Consider the following 20,246-nt stretch of genomic DNA (forward strand, 5'->3'; position numbering starts at 1 on the left):
TCTATCTCATTCTCTCACAAATAAATAAATAAAAATCTTTAAAAAAAAAATCTCATAACAATCTAATGAAGTAGGTACCGAGTACTGGCATTATTCCCACTTATAGATAAGGAAATCAAGGCACAAAGAAGTTTGAGAACGAAACAAACACTTGTGAAAGATCCCACAGCTAATAAGTGGTAGAGGTGGGATTTTAATCCAGGTAGTGTGACTCCAGAGAAAGGTGCTGAAGCACTACACTAGAGCTTCTGACATAGAAAAAAGTTCACATACATAATCTAGAACAAAAATCAGGCTCTCTGGGAACACTGGGTCCACCTTTTCATGGAGCCACCAATTGGTATAATGGTTGCCCCCTATAGACAAGTCCTATGCTCTCTTAGTCACAGTCTCCACCCCTCCCTACTGCTTTATTCTACCCAGCCTGCTTCACCCAGTTTCCTTACCCACCAGGCCCCTGTCTGCACTAAGTTGTTAGGGTATAAATATGAGATGGAAGCAGTTGATGGAAGGAAAATGAGACCAGTTCCTAGATAATCTAACACATTCAGCCATTGCCTAAGTCAGGACTTGGAACCTGAGCAGTTGAAGGGCAGGTCACTCATTCTCTTAATACATCACTGCCTTAGTCAGATATTTCTATATTATTGGTGTCTTTTCCTGAAGCCTCTTCCACCTCCAGGCCCCTTTCATCTGTAATGGCTCATTACACCAAATCTACTCCTTGTTGCACTCATCTTTATAGGTACAAAGCATTTTTAAGAGGTTCTAGTTTAACCCCTATTCTTTCCTTATGAGTCCTAGAAACGTCTTGCGTGCTGTATGTGCATGTGGGGGGGGGGTCTTAAACCAGCTCTACTGTGAAGATCTAGATGAAAGGATACAAAAAGTTGCTCTTTGAAATGAACAAATCACTCTTAAATAGCTAAGTGGCAGGGTGTTGAAATTACATCTAACCTTAAGATTTGATGACCCATTCAGCATGACCTACTAGCAAGTAACCTTCTATAATATTAGAAATCTTTACAAAGATTATTTTCTACACATTCACAACTAACTCAAACATCCAAGCACTTCATGAAATCAAATCTGATGACTGATATTTTTGCTTAAGGACAGTTATACCACTCGAAATGGGGTAAGTATGGCAGCTAGCTCAAGCCTCAGAATGTTAGAGCTGGCAGAACCTGAAGGAAATCTAGTCCACCTCCTCCCCGCCAAATGAAGAAACCAAGTTCTGAGAGATGAACAAGCAACCACTACAGCAGGAGGGTTTCCCACTACCCCGCTTTGCCTCTCGTAGCTAATAAACTTACCTCTGCATTTTGTTAAGTTTATGAAAAATTTTGCTTGACCCAGAAAATAAAACTGAAAACATTTTTTTCTAAACATTTACTATTTTCACAGTCATTAGCATCTGCTATGTGGATGGATATCTCCATCTGTAAGAATTACAAAAGAGTATTGGTCATTTATCCTAAGGAAATGAAAACTTATGTTTGTACAAAAACCTGTATACAAATGTTGATAGCAACAGCAAAAACCAGAAACACCTGCATGTCCTTCAGTAGGTAAAACGAATAAACAAACAGTGGTACATCCACACCAGCAATAAAAATGAACAAACTACTGGGGCGCCTAGGTGGCACAGTTAAGTGTCTGCCTTCAGCTCAGGTCATGATCTCAAGGTCCTGGGACTGAGCCCCACATCAGGCTCCCTGCTCAGTGGGGAGTCTGCTTCTCCCTCTCCCCCTGCACCCCCCCCCACGCTCTCTCTCTCAAATAAATAAATAAATAAATCTTTTTAAAAAAATGAACGAACTACTAATATGGTGTCTTGGATGGATCTCAAGGGCTTTATGCTGAGTGAAAAAAAGCCCATCTCAAAAGGTTTTATACTGTATTTTTCTATTTATCTAACATCCCCAAAAGAACAGAATTATGGAAATGAAGAACAATATTGGTTGCCAAAGGTTGGGCGTAGGGAAAGGGGTGCTGATAAAGGGGTTGCAAGAAGTAGTTCCCTTGTGATGAGGAAATTGTTTTGTGTCTTGATGAATACATGTGACAAAATTTTATAGAAGTTTATACACACACAACTGCAAGCAAAATCTGGTGAAATCCAAGCAAGGTCTGCAGTCTAACTAATATATTGTGCCAATGCCCATTTCCTGCTTTGGTAAAGTACTGGTTACCTAAGATGGTACCACTGGAAGCAGCTGGGGGAAGGGTACATGGGACCTCTGCACTATTTTTGCAACTACTTGTAAGTCTATAATTATTTCAAAACAAAAACTTTGAAAATGTAGGGAAAAAAGATTCCCAGAGGGTTCATAATTGCTAAAATGTATACAGTATATACTATGTGCCAGTAACTGCTCTCCGTTTGGTATGTCGGTTAATCATCAGGACAATCCTATAAAGCTGATTCATTTTATTGTTCCCCTGTTACAGTTGAGCAAACTGAGCCCAGAAGGAGCAACTAACTTGTCTAAGGTCGCTAGGCAAGCAAGATGAGAACTGGCCTTAGACTCCCACCTTTGTGATTAGATCTAGACTTTGGAATCTACCACCATATGGGGTTGCCTCCAAGAGGGCCGAATTCCGTTCTCATAAATAGCTCAAGGAATCCACAGAGACAAAAAACCTTGGGTTCCTGCCCTGTGACTATGATACCAACCATCCAAAATGGCAGCAGACCACCCCAGTGTCTGAGGCTCTCCCCCAGACACAGGCCCAGCTTGGCCACAGTCACAGGCCGGGGGGCCAAAGGCTCCAGATCCAGTTGGCTAACCCGGAGAAGGGTGAGTGGTAGACTAAGGCAGTCTCCACGGAGGACTCTGTGGCCCTCAGTTTCCCATCTGGAATGGCTATGTTAATCTACATCCCCTGGGAGGTTGTGAGGAGAGCAGAAAAAAAGTGTGCTTTGCGACAGGAGCGTCGGGCGCTGGTTATTTTATATTTTATATTATAATCATTTAGGTGCCAGGGCACTTGGGTGGCTCAGTCGTTAAGCGTCTGCCTTCAGCTCAGGTCATGATCCCGGGGTCCTGGGATCGAGCCCCGAAGGGGCTCCCTGCTCCGCGGAAAGCCTGCTTCTCCCTCTCCCACTCCCCCTGCTTGTGTTCCCTCTCTCGCTATCTCTCGCTCTGTGTCAAATAAATAAATAAAATCTTAAAAAATAATCATCATCATCATTTAGGTGCGGAGAGGTGGGGAGAAAAGGCAGGCGGGACCTCCAGCCGCGCCCTCCCCGGCCATCTGCCCCCCGCCGCCCAGCAAGCGGGGGTGCAGGCGCCCCCACGCGGCACCCACCCGATGCGCCTCCCCGGGCGCGCGGAGCTTACCGGGGCCCGCAGGTCCCGCCCGCCGGCAACCGGGTGGGCGCCGCCGGTCCGCACAGCCGCCAGGCCTCGGCCATGGTCTCCCCCGCTCCGGGACGACAGCCGGGCCTCGGTGCTGTGTATTCCCGGCGGCCCGGGTCGCTAGGAGACCGCCGAGCTGTGCGCCGGCCAGATTCGCGCCGGCCGGCGCAGGCGCCCCCTTGCGCACCTCGCTTTCCCCCGGGAACGCGCCGCCCCACCCCCACCGCACCCCGGCCTTCGCTGCAGCCAGGGGCGGCGGGCCGCGGCGGGCCGAGGGAGAAGGAGCAGGTCCTTGGTTTAACTGTGTGGCAGTCTGTCGGGAAGGCATCGTCCTCCCACAGAAATTACGGTAGGCTGGACCACGCCTGTTTTGCTCACCACCATTTCGAAAAGGGTTTGTTGAAGGAAAGGAAGAAGCGGCTGGATTGATGGCAACAGAAGAGTGAAAAGGGAGGGAAAGGGATAGACTGATTTCGGGTGGTAGGAAGCCCTTTTAGCATGGACTGTTTTTTGGAGGTCTTGGAAATCCCTAGGCCTCACCGCCTCCGCGAACTGAGGGCTGAGTACTAATACCTGGTCACCGGCTGATTTCCAGAGTCCCTTCCCGCTCTCGTGTTGATTCTTTTGCCGGGACCCACTTCTAGCGGTGAAGTTCCCATCCAGTTGGTCCCGCTAGGCAGAAGCCCATGGAAGTTTGGGTGGCGTGAGGATGTGTGTTGGGTTTTGCTAAGTTCTCTTACTACTTCCGAGTGTTCCTGACTTAAATATTAAGCATTGCTTCCAGAGGAAAAGAGCAGCAAAGCATTCTCCTGTCCCCAAATGTTAAATTGTATTTAAATTGTTTCTTTACAATGGGATAATGTTCCTAGTCATTTAAAGATGAGTCTTCTCGTCTTCAAACTCTCTGGGAATAAATTAGCTTCACCTTTGGAAATCTGTTAACTGTCTGGATACTATTAAAGTTGCTCTGACTGGTACTAGTGTTATGGGACAGAACCAGTTCCTAAGGCAGGTTTGGCCGCCCAAGGCTGGAAAGTCAACAATCTAGAGACAAGTGGTGGTGGGAGGAAAGGAAAGGTTGCTTTGTGCATGAAGCCAGCGACTTGGGGAGGTGGTGGACTAATGTCTCAAAGACCATCTTTCCCATCCAGGTGAAGCTGGAGGATTTTTAAAGGGAAAGCTGTGGGAAAAGGGAGGTGGTGGGGGGGAGCGCTGTGTGCAGGAGAAGCAGGTGCCCAGGCAGTTAGTCATCTGCTGTCATGACCCTGAACAGACTTGCTGGCATCCATGGCCGCTGTTTTCTAATGTAGTCAGACCTTATCATCTGGGAAAGTTTGGTCCTTCACTCCTCAAGGCCAGTGGTGTGCAAATCTCAAGGACAGTCAGTTCTGCTACAGATCAAGGGACTTTGGTCAGCAAGCAAGGAGTGCATAAACTTGAAGCAAGTTAACCCTTCAAGCTGGCTCGAGTGCTGATACACTAGTTCCAGCATCTTCATTTGCTATCTGTGTCCAGCTGCCTTTTCCATGCAGTGTAGAGCCCTGGGTCCCACCACCTGAGATGACTCCTGACTCAGCTATTTAATAATTAGGCATCCCTGGGCACAATTACTCAAACTGTTTTTTAGCTCCATTGATTTTCTAGTCTGAAATGGAGGAAATAATAGTATCTCCTTATAAGGGTTACTGGCAGATCAAAGAGATAATGATGTAAAGCACTTAACAGTGCTGGCTATTAAGAATCCCTCAGGAACTGCTGAGCAGTAGTATTATCTCAGTTGGGGGTGGGGGAGGGTAGTAATATTTGCCTTGCCTACTTCACAGAGCTGTTGTAAGAGTCAGTTAATGGAGAAAGCGACAATTGTAATGATTATAAGGAGTCTGATCCATTGTTTTCATTATCTTTGGTAATATCTTTCATGTTCATTTGTTTGCAGATTCAAGCTTCTATTACTTTGAGGAAGTAGGATTTTTTCATAAGATTGAGGGTAAGGGTTTTTATCTCTTGCTCCTAGTACTGGGCCTGGCGTACAGTAGGTACTCATTCAACAAATTTTGGCTGTTATGGTCATTCTCGGCACTAAGGATGCAATGAGGAATAAAACAGACTTGGTCCTTGTCAGCTGGAGTCTTGGTTTCTGGTGTTTGTTGCACGAATTAATAAGGAACCACCTGTTTCATGACTTTTGCATCCTCACAAGTTGATTATTTGCTCCATGTAGTAACTTTGACTCCGTATCTAGTAAGAGACAAATAACTTCTTTTTATTTCATCACATTCTAAACCCAAATTATAGTCATTACTCAGGGAATCTCTCATTCATTCTCTCTCTTCTCCATCTCTTTTGCAACACAAAGGTAAAATGTGTTACATATATGAGTAGATGTTATTTAAGAGTGAGGATAATGAGGTTCTGGGGGTCTTTTCTAGCTTTACTACCAGGTAGTGTAACCGTTTTATTTCCCAATAGGATTACTCAAACACCCATAACAGGGTTGCCAAACACTATTACTGCATCTTTCCCGCTCAAGGACTAATTACTACAGAATTACTACTAATTACTACAGACTAATGCTACAGAATGTCTCTGTAGCATTCTACTCCATACACAGCAATACTTAGTTCATGGTACTTTCCAGAAAAAAAAAAAAAAAGCATTTGAACAACAAACACAACAGAACTTTAAGCTGAGAAATTATAAAGTGGTCCTGGACTGGTAGAAACCTTTGGTGTCTTTACAAAATATTGCCAGTCATCCCTGCAGGACTACAAGGAATCTAGACCACTGTAGCCCCAGCCAGTTCTTACAGCATTCCTACAGATAAATTTACAGTGGACATGAGCTCACCAACAAAAATAAAACCCACGAGGAAAAAAGGCACAATGACTAAGAGACAGCAGAAACAACAAAGAACAGAATCTGATCACAGAGACTTTATGTATTGGGAGGTTCAGATACAGAATATACATAAATAAGATTAGTTTTGTATAAATATATATGTTTACGTACATAAAATAAGCATGTTTCATGTGTTTTGGAAGTAATAGAGGGATTTGGAAATATGAGCAAAGTACAAGAAACTTTTTAAAAGATAGATTTGAAAAAGAACCAAAAAGAACTTACAGAAATGAAAACTATAATCATTTCAATTGGCCTCGAGAGGTTATGGCCCAGTGGATGGGTGGGTCCCTGAGATCCAGCGAGCTGGTAGATTTGAGGAGATGCCTGAGGCATCTGTAGTAGGCTAGACACATTCAAAGGAAGTTGGAAGAGATCTCAGCTGCTACTTTTTGGAGAATGATGGGCCGTGAAGGGTGGATGAGATGTAGAGATTTGCTGCTGGTAGGAGTGGAACCAGTGCTGTTACTATGGAGAGCAATCGAAAGGACTGAGTCAAACCAAGTAAACAGTGTGTTTACAACAGTCTGCACTCTCATTTGCCCCCGCCTGTCCCTCCTCGGCCCTGGCACCTAGAGGCAGCATTTGGGGGTGGGTTCAAATAGCAGAAGGCACTGAAAGGAGATCTGAGGCGGGGCGGGGGGGGGGGGGGGGGGGGGCCGAGCGGAGAACAGGGTATTTTCTCTCTCCCTTTGTCTCCAAGGGTGTATATATATTTCTTCCTTCACTTTCAGCTCCCACCAGGCAGCCCCGATATGATTCCAACTCCCATCAGACTCAGGCTCCAGTTGTAAGTAATTCCTGTGGTTTGGATGTGGTAGGGGCTTTCCTGCTACTAATCTCTGGGTTATCTCATATCCTCTGTTTGGCTCTCAGCTCTTCCATCACCTCTGGAACCTGTTCTTGCATTTAAATCCCTCAGTTTTAACTCACTTAGTGTGGCTGCTGCTTTCCTGGTTGGACCCTGATACATATGTTCCTTATGACCCAACATTTCCCCTGCAGGGATAGGAATCCAGAGGAATTCTTACCCACAGGGAACATATGTATGAGGATATTTGTCACAGCATTATTAGTATATCGGTGAGTTGAGGGTGATGTGTGTATCCATTTCTGTGATGCAGATGGATAAGATGGATAACTAGGCATCGGTTAGAAGGAACAGTCTAGACATATATTCAGCAACATGGTTAGACTTTTGAAAATGTAGTGCTGGGTGAAGAAAGAAACAGTGAGATTTTTTACTACAATATGATTTATATAAATTAAAAATGCATGCACACAAAACAAAAATATACGTTTTACAAGAACTCCTACAGAGAGAAGGATATACTTCAAACACTTAGGAATGGTTGCTTATGGAGAAGGCAGAGGAATAGAAGAGAATGGAGAAGAACAGGAATGTATGAATGAATGAATAAGAGAGGGCCTTGCACACCCAATTGAGAATGGAGCATCATGGATTAAAGAGTAAGATTAACCAAGGGGCTACACCTGAAGTTGAAAAAAAAATGTTGCCAGAGAAATAGTTACAAGGTGGCACTGAGACGTAATTTCAAACAACACATTGTGGATTATGAAAGTTTGAAACAATACCTGCTCCAAAGCCAAGTTAGATTGCAGTTAAAGAGCAAACACACAGGACAGATGGTGAAGCAAGGAGCCAGGGCTAGTGACAAGTCCTGGATAATGCAGGGGTGTTGTTGAAATTCCATGGCAATGTTATGTGAGCCCGGCTGAAGAGGATTCTAGGTCTTCTGATTTTCTTGTCATTTGCATTCAGACCTGAGCAGAGATTATGAGTTAGAGTCTCACAACTGAATAGAAATGTTCCCAAAAAATCCTGCTTCATAGTTTTTAAGGGTCAACTACAGCGTAAAGCCTGGGCTGTTTCTCAAGTGGGGCTCAGATTATGATCACTATATGCATTAAAAAATTGGAAACAAGGAGCGTTTGGAGTGTGTTACGGGGGACTTGAATTCTCATCCAGTATAGTTTAATTAAAATATGACAATAATAGAAAAGAAATATTTAACCATGACATTAGGATTTACTTTCCTTTGCTTGTATTTTTAAGAGTTGGTATGCCTTTCTTGGTTCAAAAGCATTCAAGTTCTGGAAGATTCGTAAATGTTGTAGGAGTACTTGAAAAATGACCATATGTAGAGCCCCCAATATAATCAATATCAGTTAAAAACAATATTATATCTGTTTTTCATTAAGCTTCAAGTGAGCATGGCTCTTCTCTTTACAAATGGAGACATTAAACTGTGTTTTGCTCATTAATTCTGGTGCTCCTCCAAACATAATTAACTCCCTCTCAGCAATTAACATATTTGATAGTGTTTATTTGGGCTGTTTCTCATTTGTACATAATGATGTTAAAGAAATATTTGTTAGGTTGAACTGAATTTTTGTTTTCACAGTTTGTGAAGCCAAAGAAGCAATTCAAATAAAACAGTAATGCATTATTGACTCATTAGACTTACTAAGCTCATGTCTAATGACATAAGGAGATTAAGACAATCACTCGAACTCATGCAGCCAATTAGTGGGGGAATCCCATCATAACCCAGAGCTCTACACTGAGTCACCCGGAAAAAGAGTTGACTCATAAACCAAGCTAAAGAGTCAATATAATATAGTGGCTAGTTTGGGTGACCAACCTGGGTTTGAATCACAGCCCCACCACTTAATAATGCTGGGCAAGTCCCTCGCAGCCTCTATACCTCAGTTTCTTCTTCAGGAAAAGAGACCTACTAATAGTCTACATCATACGGTTGTACAGAAATAATCTAAAACTATGCTTTCCAATAGAAATATAGTGCAAGCCACCAATGTGAGCCATATATGTAATTTAAAATTTTCTAATAGTCGTATTTTTAAAAAATTTTATCTGTTTATTTGAGAGAGAGAGATAAAGAGAGAGCACACGACCGTGGGGGAGGGGCAGAGGCAGAGGGAGAAGCAGACTCCCGCTGAGCAAGGAGCCTAATGTGGGGCTCCATCCCAGGACCCTGAGATCATGATCTGAACCAAATGCAGACACTTAACCGACTGAGCCACCCAGGCGCCCCCTAGTAGTCATATTTTAAAAAGTGAAAAGAAACAGATAAAATTAATTTTGATAATATATCTTACTGAACCTGATGAATCAAAAATATTATCTTAACATATAATCAACATAAAAATATTAGTGAGATATGTTAACATTTCTTTTTTTTCATACTAAGTCTTTGAAATGTAAGCACATCTCAGTTTGGACTAACCAGATTTCAAGTGCTCATTAGCCACGTGGGGATGGTGGCCACCATATTGGACAAAACAAAAATTAAGTATTTAGCCAAGTGCCTAGCACAAAGGAAGCACTTGAGGAATAGTGGCTCAGAAACATGCCCAGGGTTTACCCGTAGGTCGATTGCATTTGTTGCTCAGTTATAAGGATAGAAAATACATGGTATTAACCCAAGTTTGAAATTTCATACTTTTATGAGTATGTGCCTCCATTTCAGTTATTTTTGTTCTGTTTACTCCAGAGAATAAGATGTTGCCCTTTTCCCCTTCTACGGTGAGCAGAGGTTGTTAATCCTGGAGCTGTTTGGATGAGGGACTTTCACTGAGAACTCACATGAAGAGTGTAGCCCCCATAAAGAATTTCACAGAATTTTTGTCCTAGTGAACAAACTGCATTTGGCTGGGTAAATATTTAATGTGCTCTTATTACACTGGAGTATACCTGGAGACCAAATTATAATTTTATTCTATAATTTTGTAATATTTTATATTACAATGTTATTTCTTTGAACGTGAGATGGGTAAGCACTCTCCTTTTCTCCTTCCCATCACATCCTTCCTAGACTTCCTTGGGAATCTGGCCCTAAACAGGCTCAATAAATTCATGTGCATAGCCTCTTTGGAGTTGGCCCTATGTTGGCCTCAGAGTTGCCTTTACCTGCTGAATCCTTGGTGATCAGAGCTGAGCTAGGAACCCTGCCTTCTGCATGTGGAGGTCCTGAAGCTAAGTGTGGAATGAGGAGCCAAATTCCCCAGGGCCCTGGCAGGATCCTTCAGCCGGTCCACAGAGCAGTGACCAGCTGTCTCGGAAAGACCAGACTTATATATGTAGAATGGCAGAAACAGGGTCCCTGAGCTAGATCAAAATCTGACAAGACAGTAAAGGAGACTCTGTCCCTAGTCCCTGAAGGCTGAGCCAGGCCAGGAAACACTAGCCTAACCCAAGGTGACTTGGAGGCATTCAGCCTCAACCCTGATGCAGAAGAATCTTTAGAGTCTTGGCAAACATAGACCTAACAATGCCATAACCTTCCTTAAAACCTTCAACAGCTCCCCCTTAGACACAGAATACGTTCCGACTCCTCAGGCCGGCATTTAAACCCTCCAGCTCTGACCTGCTCAAGTATTTCCCTTCTTCCTCACTCTTTCTCCTCTCCGATTGTATTATTCTGCTTTCTAGTCTTCCCTCCCATACTCTTTCTTTCTTTATGTTGTTCATGTTGTACACTTTGCCTAAAAATTCCTTAGTCGTGGGTCTCCACCACTGTCTTTAAAGTCCCCACTCCAATCCCACATCTCCCAGGGGTAGAATCTTTGCTTCCCCTTTACCTCCAAGAGAACTCCCTTCAGTCCTCCTTCTATTAAGTAAGCATCAAGCGTTTAGCATTTTTAGTGGACATTACCGCTGCTTCTTCGGTGATTATCCTACCCCTTCCCCGTTGTGCAGCAGTCACTCATTTTGGGAGAATGACTGCACTCAACTCTCACGATGGACTCTGACTAGTGTAACCACTGTAATCTCATTCCACCTGTGACTGGTTCAGGTCCGGACAGTAATGCAGCCTCAGTCAATCAGTTCTGGGCATTCCTTGGGGATCTGGCTCAGACTGGGCCAGTGTTCAATGCAAGTTCAACGGCTGGAGGAAAAGACTTCTCTCATGTTCTCAATGGTATTTGTTATTATGATTTACAATTCATTTTTTATTCACCAAAAATATTTGAGGTGGTTGACTTTACCAGGGAATTTGAGCCACTGGAGGGGAAAAGATCATTTACCATCCTACCTAGCTCCTAAAATGGTACCTTATAAGGAGCTCTCCAAATTTTGCTTGAATATATGCTCAGTCTCTATGGACTTGGAGGACACAAACCAAACTCATCCATGGGCCCAAACTCCTGGGTATGTCCTTAGGATGGCTGGACTTTACTTTCTGTGATACTGACAATATATGGAACAGGACTGGGACAGGCAGACATCTAAAATTAACTCTGAATCAGAGATACCTTTGCTATTATTCATTCCAAGTCAAGCCAACTTTTACTTAAAAGTGGACCCTATCGGGCCATGGCAGTTTCTAACCTGTGTTTTTCACATCACCTTTGTTCATCTCATTACCTGAAATAAATATATGAAAAAGTTCCACACTTGGTCAAGGCCATAAGACATCCTGATTACTACAGAAACAAAGGAACCTAGTTAATTGTGCTTATACTGGTGTAAATCCTTTAATGTCTGTCTTCATTACTTTTCCTTTAAAATTCCTATGATAACTATAAAGTGACTTAAGCCTGAATAGCCAGCCTGACAGGTTTCTGTTGGTTTGGGATAGTTAATTAAAATGTCCTTTAATCTCTCCAAACCACTTCATCATATATGTACAATGTTTTGTTTTGGTGTATGAGCTTAAAGAGTATTAAGAGCATGAATGTTGGTGTCAGCTGCCTAGATCTGAATCCTGGCTCTACTATTTCCTAGCTGTACAAGCTCAGGAAAGTGATCTAACCTCTCTATGCCTCAGTGTCCTCATCTGTAAAAATGAAATGGTAATAGCACTTACCTCGTTGGGTTTTGTGAAGATGACATGAGTTAGCACATGAAGAGTACTTAGAACAATGCATAGCATGTAGTTAAGCTCCCAGTAAATATTAGGGCTATGATTCATAGGATTTCTGAAATGGAGAATCTAAATAGAACTACTCAATGCATTTTAGGGACCTGTGCTTCTCGAGATTCCCAGGCCAGCTTTGTTAATGGCAGGACATGGTGACGAGGTGGTAATATGAAAAATGAAAACCAGTTTCTTTTCTCTCAATTGGTTGACAATCTCTCTTGAGCCCTTAACTGGGAATCCATATCTGTTGTGTCCAGTTACTAGCTTCATGATCTTGGGCAAGTTATTTAATCTCTCAGAGATTCCCCCAGTTTTTGTTTTTTTTTTCTCAAATGTAAAATGGGGATATAATCCTACCTCACAGGATTAGTGTAAAGGAAGGAAAATATGAGCGTGCTTACCACTGTCCCTGGCATATGACAGTGGTTTCCCTCCTCCTAATGCCCACCTGAAGTTCATCAAGAACAAAGAGTTTGAAATTTTATTTTAAAAACAATTGCCCTGGGGAGGGAGGAGCAAGATGGCAGAGGAGTAGGAGATCTGGATTTCATCTGGTCCCAGGAATTCAGCTAGATAGGGATCAAACCATTCTGAAAACCTACGAACTCAACAGGAGATTGAAGAAAAGAACAGCAACAATTCTCTGAACAGAAAAACGACCACTTTCTGGAAGGTAGGACATGCAGAGAAGTGAATCCAAGGGGATATTCGGGAGGATAGACGGCGGGGGAGGGGGCCTCCATCAGCCGCTACCGGCAAGTGATAAAGCCACGGAGCACAAAATCGGAACTTTTAGAAGTCTGCTCCGCTGAGGGACGTCACTCCAGTGGCTAAACAGGGGGTGGAACCCTCGCGGGACAGTGGGGTCTCAGGACCCTCAGGGTCACAGAAAGACCAGGGGTGCCTGAGTGCAGCAGAGCTCCCAGGTATCAGAGCAGGGAAGCCGGCTGCAGAGATGGAGCCAAGGAGTGGACTCTCAGCTCGGGGTTGCCATAAACCATGATCCGCGGCACAGTTGGGCCACTGCTCCTCCAGCAGGGACCCAACAAGCGGCAGATCCGGGGAGACTCACCTTCCTCCCCTGGGAGGAGCGGCGTGGGAGCGCACCGCAGGGATCTGCTGGGTTTGGAGACTCCACATGGGGTCGGGTGCCAGAGATAGAAACGCTCGGTCACAGGCCGGGTGAGCACGGAGTGTGGCTGGAGACCAGGGAGACGGGAGTGATTGACTGCTTTTCTCTGGGGGCGCACTGAGCAGTGGGGCCCCGAGTTCTCGGCTCCTCTGGGGCAGAGATTGGGAGGCCGCCATTTTCACTCTTGGCCTCCAAAGCTGTACAGAAAGCTTGCAGGGAACAAAAGCTCCTGAGAGCAAACCCAAGCAGATTATTTAGCCCGGACCGGGCAAGGGCGGGGCAATTCAGCCTCTGGCAAAGACAGCTGGGAACCATGGCAACAGGCCCCTCCCCCAGAAGATCAGCGAGAACAGCCAGCCAAGACCAAGTTTCCCGATCTATTAGAATGGCAGAACTCCAGTGCTAGGGGAACACAGCGCATAGAATTCATGGCTTTTTTCCCATGATTCTTCAGTCTTTCAAAGTTAATTTTTTAATTTTATTTTTTCTTTTTCTTTTTTTTTGAATTTTTCTTCTTTCCTTTTTCAACCAACATCTTATCAATTCCTTTTTAAAAATCTTTTTAATTTTCATCCTTACAGCCCTGTTCCATCCCTTCATTGTATTTACCTTTATTTTTGTATATACATAAGCTTTTCTTTCTTTAAAATTTTGGGAGGCAATTTCTTCTAACAGACCAAAATACACCCAAAATCTAGTGTGTGGCTCTGTTCTATTCACCAGCATGATCATATATATATATTTTTTTCCCTTTCTTTTCGCCCCAGTTCTGGGTCTCTTCTGATTTGTTTAGTGTATATTTCTCTGGGGTTGTTTTTGCCATTTTAGTATTTTGTTCTCTCGTTCATCTATTCTTCTCTGGACAAAATGACAAAACAGAAAAACTCACCTCAAAAAAAAAGAACAAATGGGGTGCCTGGGTGGCTCAGGTCATGATCCCAAGGTCCTGGGATCGAGCCCCACATCAGGCTCCCTGATCGGCAGGAAGCCTGCTTCTCCCTCTCCCACTCCCCCTGCTTGTGTTGCTGTCTCGCTATCTCTCTCTCTGTCAAATAAATAAATAAATAATCTTTAAAAAAAAAAAAAAAAGAAAGAGGCAGTACTGACTGGCAGGGACCGAATCAATACAGACATTAGTAAGATGTCAGAGCTAGAGTTCAGAATGACAATTATAAAGATACTAGCTGGGCTTGAAAAAAGCATGGAAGATACTAGAGAAACCCTTTCTGGAGAAATAAAAGAACTAAAATCTAATCAAGTTGAAATCAAAAAGGCTATTAGTGAGGTGCAATCAAAAATGGAGGCTCTAACTGCTAGGATAAATGAGGCAGAAGAGAGAATTAGTGATATAGAAGACCAAATGATGGAGAATAAAGAAGCTGAGAAAAAGAGATAAACAACTACTGGATCATGAGGGCAGAATTCGAGAGATAAGTGATACCATAAAATGAAATATTAGAATAATTGGGATCCCAGAAGAAGAAGAAAGAGAGAGAAGGGCAGAAGGTATATTGGAGCAAATTACAGTGGAGAACATCCCTAATTTGGGGAAGGAAACAGGCATCAAAATCCAGGAGGCACAGAGAACCCCCTTCAAAATCAATAAAAATAGGTCAATACCCCGACATCTAATAGTAAAACTTACAAGTCTCAGAGACAAAGAGAAAATCTGAAAGCAGCTCAGGACAAGAGGTCTGTAACCTACAATGGCAGAAATACTAGATTGGCAGCAGACCTATCCACAGAGACCTGGTAGGCCAGAAAGGACTGGCATGATATATTCAGAGCACTGAATGAGAAAAATATGCAGCCAAGAATACTATATCCAGCTAAGCTGTCATTGAAAATAGAAGGAGAGATAAAAAGCTTCCAGGACAAACAAAAACTAAAAGAATTTGCGAACACCAAACCAGCCCTACAAGAAATATTGAAAGGGGTTCTCTAAGCAAAGAGAGAGCCTAAAAGTAACATAGACCAGAAAGGAGAAGAGACAATATACAGTAACAGTCACCTTACAGGCAATACAATGGCACTAAATTCATATCTTTCAATAGTTACCCTGAATGTAAATGGGCTAAATGCCCCAATCAAAAGACACAGAGTATCAGATTGGATAAAAAAAATAAGAACCATTGATACACTACACACAAAAATAGACTCAAAATGGATGAAAGACCTAAATGTGAGACAGGAATCCATCAAAATCCTTGAGGAGAACACAGGCAGCAACCTCTTCGACCTCAGCCACAGCAACTTCTTCCTAGAAACATCACCAAGGGCAAGGGAAGCAAGGGCAAAAATGAACTACTGGGACTTCATCAAGATAAAAAGCTTTAGCCCAGCAAGGGAAATAGTCAGCAAAACCAAAAGACAACAAACAGAATGGGAGAAGATATTTGCAAATGACATATCAGATAAAGGGCTAGTACCCAAAATCTATAAAGAACTTATCAAACTCAACACCCAAAGAACAAATGATCCAATCAAGAAATGGGCAGAAGACATGAACAGACATTTCTGCAAAGAAGACATCCAAATGGCCAACAGACGCATGAAAAAGTGCTCAACATCGCTCGGCATCAGGGAAATCCAAATCAAAACCTCAATGAGATACCACCTCACACCAGTCAGAATGGCTAAAATTAACAAGTCAGGAAACGACAGATGTTGGCAAGGATATGGAAAAAGGGGAACCCTCCTACACTGTTGGTAGGAATGCAAGCTGGTGCAGCCACTCTGGAAAACAGTATGGACATTCCTCAGAAAGTTGAAAATAGATTTACCCTACAACCCAGCAATTGCACTACTGGGTATTTACCCCAACGGTACAAATGTAGTGATCTGAAGGGGCACCTGCAGCCCAATGTTTATAGCAGCAATGTCCACAGTAGCTAAACTATAGAAAGAGCCTAGATGTCCATCAACAGATGAATGGATAAAGAAGATGTGAGATATAGATAGATATAGATATAGATATAGATACACACAATGGAATATTATGCAGCCATCAAAAAATGAAATCTTGCCATTTGCAATGACGTGGATGGAACTAGAGGGTATTATGCTAAGCGAAATAAGTCAATCAGAGAAAGACAATTATCATATGATCTCACTGATATGAGGAATTTGAGAAACAAGACAAGAGGATCATAGGGGAAGGGAAGGAAAAATGAAACAAGAGGAAACCAGAGAGGAAGACAAACCATAAGAGACTTAATCTCAGGAAACAAACAGGGTTACTGGAGTGGAGGGGAATGGGAGGGATGGGGTGGCTGGGTGATGGACATTGGGGAGGGTATGTGCCATGGTGAGTGCTGTGAATTGTGTAAGATTGATGAATCACAGACCTGTACCCCTGAAACAAATAATACATTAAATGTTAATTAAATAAATAAACTAAAATAATAATAATAATAAAAACGATTGCCCTGACGGGAGCAGCGCCTTTACAGAAGAGGTCCGAGCACAGTGGTGGGATAGTCACCTTCGGCTTTTTCACACAACCAGATTTGCCATCAGGCTCTGAGCCTTTGAAGCACACACTTCACTTGATCTTTATCTGTACTGGTGCAGGCTCTTCAGTCAAGAAAGCTTACAAGGCAGCTTTGAATAAAGGTGACTTCCTTCTCTGCTCAAGAGATTCGCCTTTCGGGGCGCCTGGGTGGCTCAGTCGTTAAGCGTCTGCCTTCGGCTCGGGTCGTGATCCCGGGGTCCTGGGATCGAGCCCCACATCGGGCTCCCTGCTCGGCGGGAAGCCTGCTTCTCCCTCTCCCACTCCCCCTGCTTGTGTTCCCTCTCTCGCTGTGTCTCTCTCTGTCAAATAAATAAATAAAATCTAAAAAAAAAAAAAAAAGATTCGCCTTTCTAAAAGACATGAGGAAATAGTCTCACAAAGATCAACATTACTTCAACAAATGGAGAGTCAATCTGTAGATGAAAACGAGGAAAAGGCATATTAGATGCAAGCAGCTAAGACTTCTTTTATAAGGAACCTTAGTCTTTTAAAGGATATAGAAACAACAGCAAAGTCTCTACAGACCCGGATTCACCCAATTCCACCACCAGAGATGGTTTCTCTTGAGACTCTTTACTGGGTATCAATAGAAGAATATATTCCCAAATGGGAACAGTTTCTTTTAGGAAGAGCACCATATCCTATCAGTGTTGAAAATGGAAATAAAGCGGAAAATACCACTCAAAAGGGGGCACAGTGATAACTTCCTCATATACTCTTTCAAAAAAAAAAAAAAACCTGTTTGGTACAGCTGAATATTAAAGAATACACAGGTCATTTCAGGAACATAAGAATCGAACATGTTCATATCGTCCCATTACCTCCTCAATGACAGTGAAGAGAGGAGAATCTGCTGACAAGTCTCTGGTTATCACTTTGAGACCTACTACTACTTCGAGGTCATGAATTTGCTTTCTGCCAAACCCATGGATGTGTTAAGAGCTAATATTGAAAGGTGGGCTGTTTATTAAATATGTTGCTAAAAATAAATAAATACATAAATAAATAAGAAAAAGAAAAACTATTCCCCTAAAGTGAAATTTATCTTAATTTTACTATTTAAATCAGCCACAAGACAATTTTAAAGAAAGACTAACATTCCCTAAAATGAAATGATGGGGCAACATTTAAAACTATTCATTTAAATAAATCCCAGTGGTCCATTGTATATAAATGAAACCTACTTACATATACATACACAAGGATTTTAACTACTGTCTCACTGAATTTATAATTTAGCATTTTAAAAGAAAGTTCTAAGTTATTTCATTTTGTGCATATTAAGCATTTCTGTGTGTCAGCTTTTTAGGGAGGCATAAAAACGACTTGTCTTATCTGAGTGAGACTTCTTGCCTTTTGTAAAGTCTGATACGAGAGCACTAGCAAGTTTTGTCCCTCCTTGGAAACCTAATTTCTGTTCTACACAGAATGCTTCAGAATGGTAATAACATTTACAGAGCACATCCGGTGGCAGGCACTTTATATCACATCATCTCATTTCATCCTTAAAACATCTCCGTGAGGCAAGTCCTATTTATTATTTCCATTCTCTACATGAAGAGACTGAGACACACAGAGGTTAAATAATTGGCCTAAGGTCACACAGCTACTGAGTAAGGGAAGCAGGATTCAAACAGGAGTGGGCTTCAGAGTCCACTGACATTGTTGAACTTTATCTGAGCCCTCTGCTCCCAGAAAGCAGCTGAGATACCTCCCGACCTTCTTGTGTTCCAGCTAGCCTCAAAGGACCCCCTGCCCAGCAGAGATAAGACCTGTCTTCACCACCTCCTTTCAGGACTCTCCTTTACCTTCCTCAACAAAACCCCAGACCCTCTTTTTTTCTTTGAGACATTCATTCCTCCTTCATGAGTGAGCATTTTTCCCTTGCAGTAGCTGGAATAAAATCATCTCTTTAATCATCCTGTGCATTTTCACACCAGAAACTTAACCACATACAGACAAGTTTGCCAATACCCGAGAAAATAACATCCGATTCAGAGGTTCCTACACTGTGGTCAGGTAATGTCTCTTTTGGTGGAGTGGCCCACATACGTTTTATCCATCCTCTCATAAGCATTTCAGAATTTTTTTTTTAAAGATTTTATTTATTTGACAGAGAGAGACACAGCGAAAGAGGGAATACAAGCAGGGGGAGTGGAGAGGGAGAAGCAGGCTTCCCACGGAGCAGGGAGCCCGATGTGGGGCTCGATCCCAGGACCCTGGGATCATGACCTGAGCCCAAGGCAGACGCTTAACGACTGAGCCACCCAGAGAAGGCAGATCCCTGAGAAGATATGCGGTACGGTCCATTCCCAGAAAACTAAGACTATTTTTTTCCCAAAGATTTTATTTATTTATTTGAGAGAGCAAAACAAGAGAGATCACAGAGGCAGATAGAGAAGCAGACTCGCTGCTGAGCGGCGAGCTTGATGCAGGGCTCAATCCCAGGACCCCAAGATCATGACCTTAGTCGAAGGCAGATGCTTAACTGACTGAGCCACCCTGGTGCCCTGAAAACTAAGACTATTAAAGCTGATTTGACAGATTTGATGTTTTGAAAATAGAATTTCTTTCCCCAAATCAATCTCTCTCCAACCTCCCTCTTGCCACTCTCTGCTTCCTTCTCTCCCTCTCTCAAAATGTCATTAAATGTGAATGTTCTCAATAGAAAGGTTTAGCAAAATCCCCCATCAGCATTTATGAGCATCTCCTATGTACCACTGTACTACTTTCTAGGGTATAGAAACAAGTAAAACCCGTGGCTTACTCTCATAGAGTTCACACAGAATTAGAGCTCAAATCTAGCTGTACTCTACCCAAGAGCTCTCTGTACAGGATTGCTTATTGAAAGCACATTGGATGAGGACAGCTGTATAGAAAGTGCCCTCGAACACTGACATCAAGTACGAGATGATCATGACAAAAAAGCTTCCTCCTCCCTTAACTAGCACCCCTAAATTCCTCCCACTTTAGTCAAAGGTTTGACATTTAGCTTTCAACAAATATTAAGAACCTACCAAGTTCTGGGAAATCTTCCAAGCACTGCAGAAATAATCTCATGGTTGGATCTCTCTGTGCTTGGTTTCTCCGTTTTTCTACAGTGTCAGGAGTAAGGCACACATTTAACGCAATAAAAAGTTCTCTATCTTCTGCATGACACTTGCTTTTATTTTCCAGGAGGACAAACTTCAGGACATACAGGAAGGAGTTCCATCTCATTCTCAGAAGTTCACCATGTCTGATACTGCTGGTATCCAAGACTTTCCTTCTTTTTTCTCAAGATCCAGAGAAAAACTTTCTTTTTGCTTCTAATATTACCATAGATGGCAAACAAGACATATCATTTTTACAGTGTTCTTTGGGGCAATTTTAATAAACCTTCATTAAAATAAATTTGAGAAATGTCTGGAAGAAGGGACAATATTGGTAAG

General features: G+C 42.7%; 1 protein-coding gene across 1 annotated transcript in view; it reads right to left on the minus strand.

The window, feature by feature from the left end:
- The window catches only part of FAM47E (family with sequence similarity 47 member E), a 31,491-nt gene extending 28,046 nt beyond the window's left edge, over positions 1-3,445 (minus strand). Inside the window, exon 1 of the mRNA XM_044912693.1 lies at positions 3,348-3,445. Within this exon, the coding sequence (XP_044768628.1) occupies positions 3,348-3,421 (74 nt within the window). The 5' untranslated portion in view covers positions 3,422-3,445. The remainder of the gene's footprint in view (positions 1-3,347) is intronic.
- Positions 3,446-20,246: the final 16,801 nt, after the last annotated feature.

The sequence above is a fragment of the Neomonachus schauinslandi genome, chromosome 2 (genome assembly GCF_002201575.2).
Source record: "Neomonachus schauinslandi chromosome 2, ASM220157v2, whole genome shotgun sequence".
Lineage (NCBI taxonomy): Eukaryota > Metazoa > Chordata > Mammalia > Carnivora > Phocidae > Neomonachus > Neomonachus schauinslandi.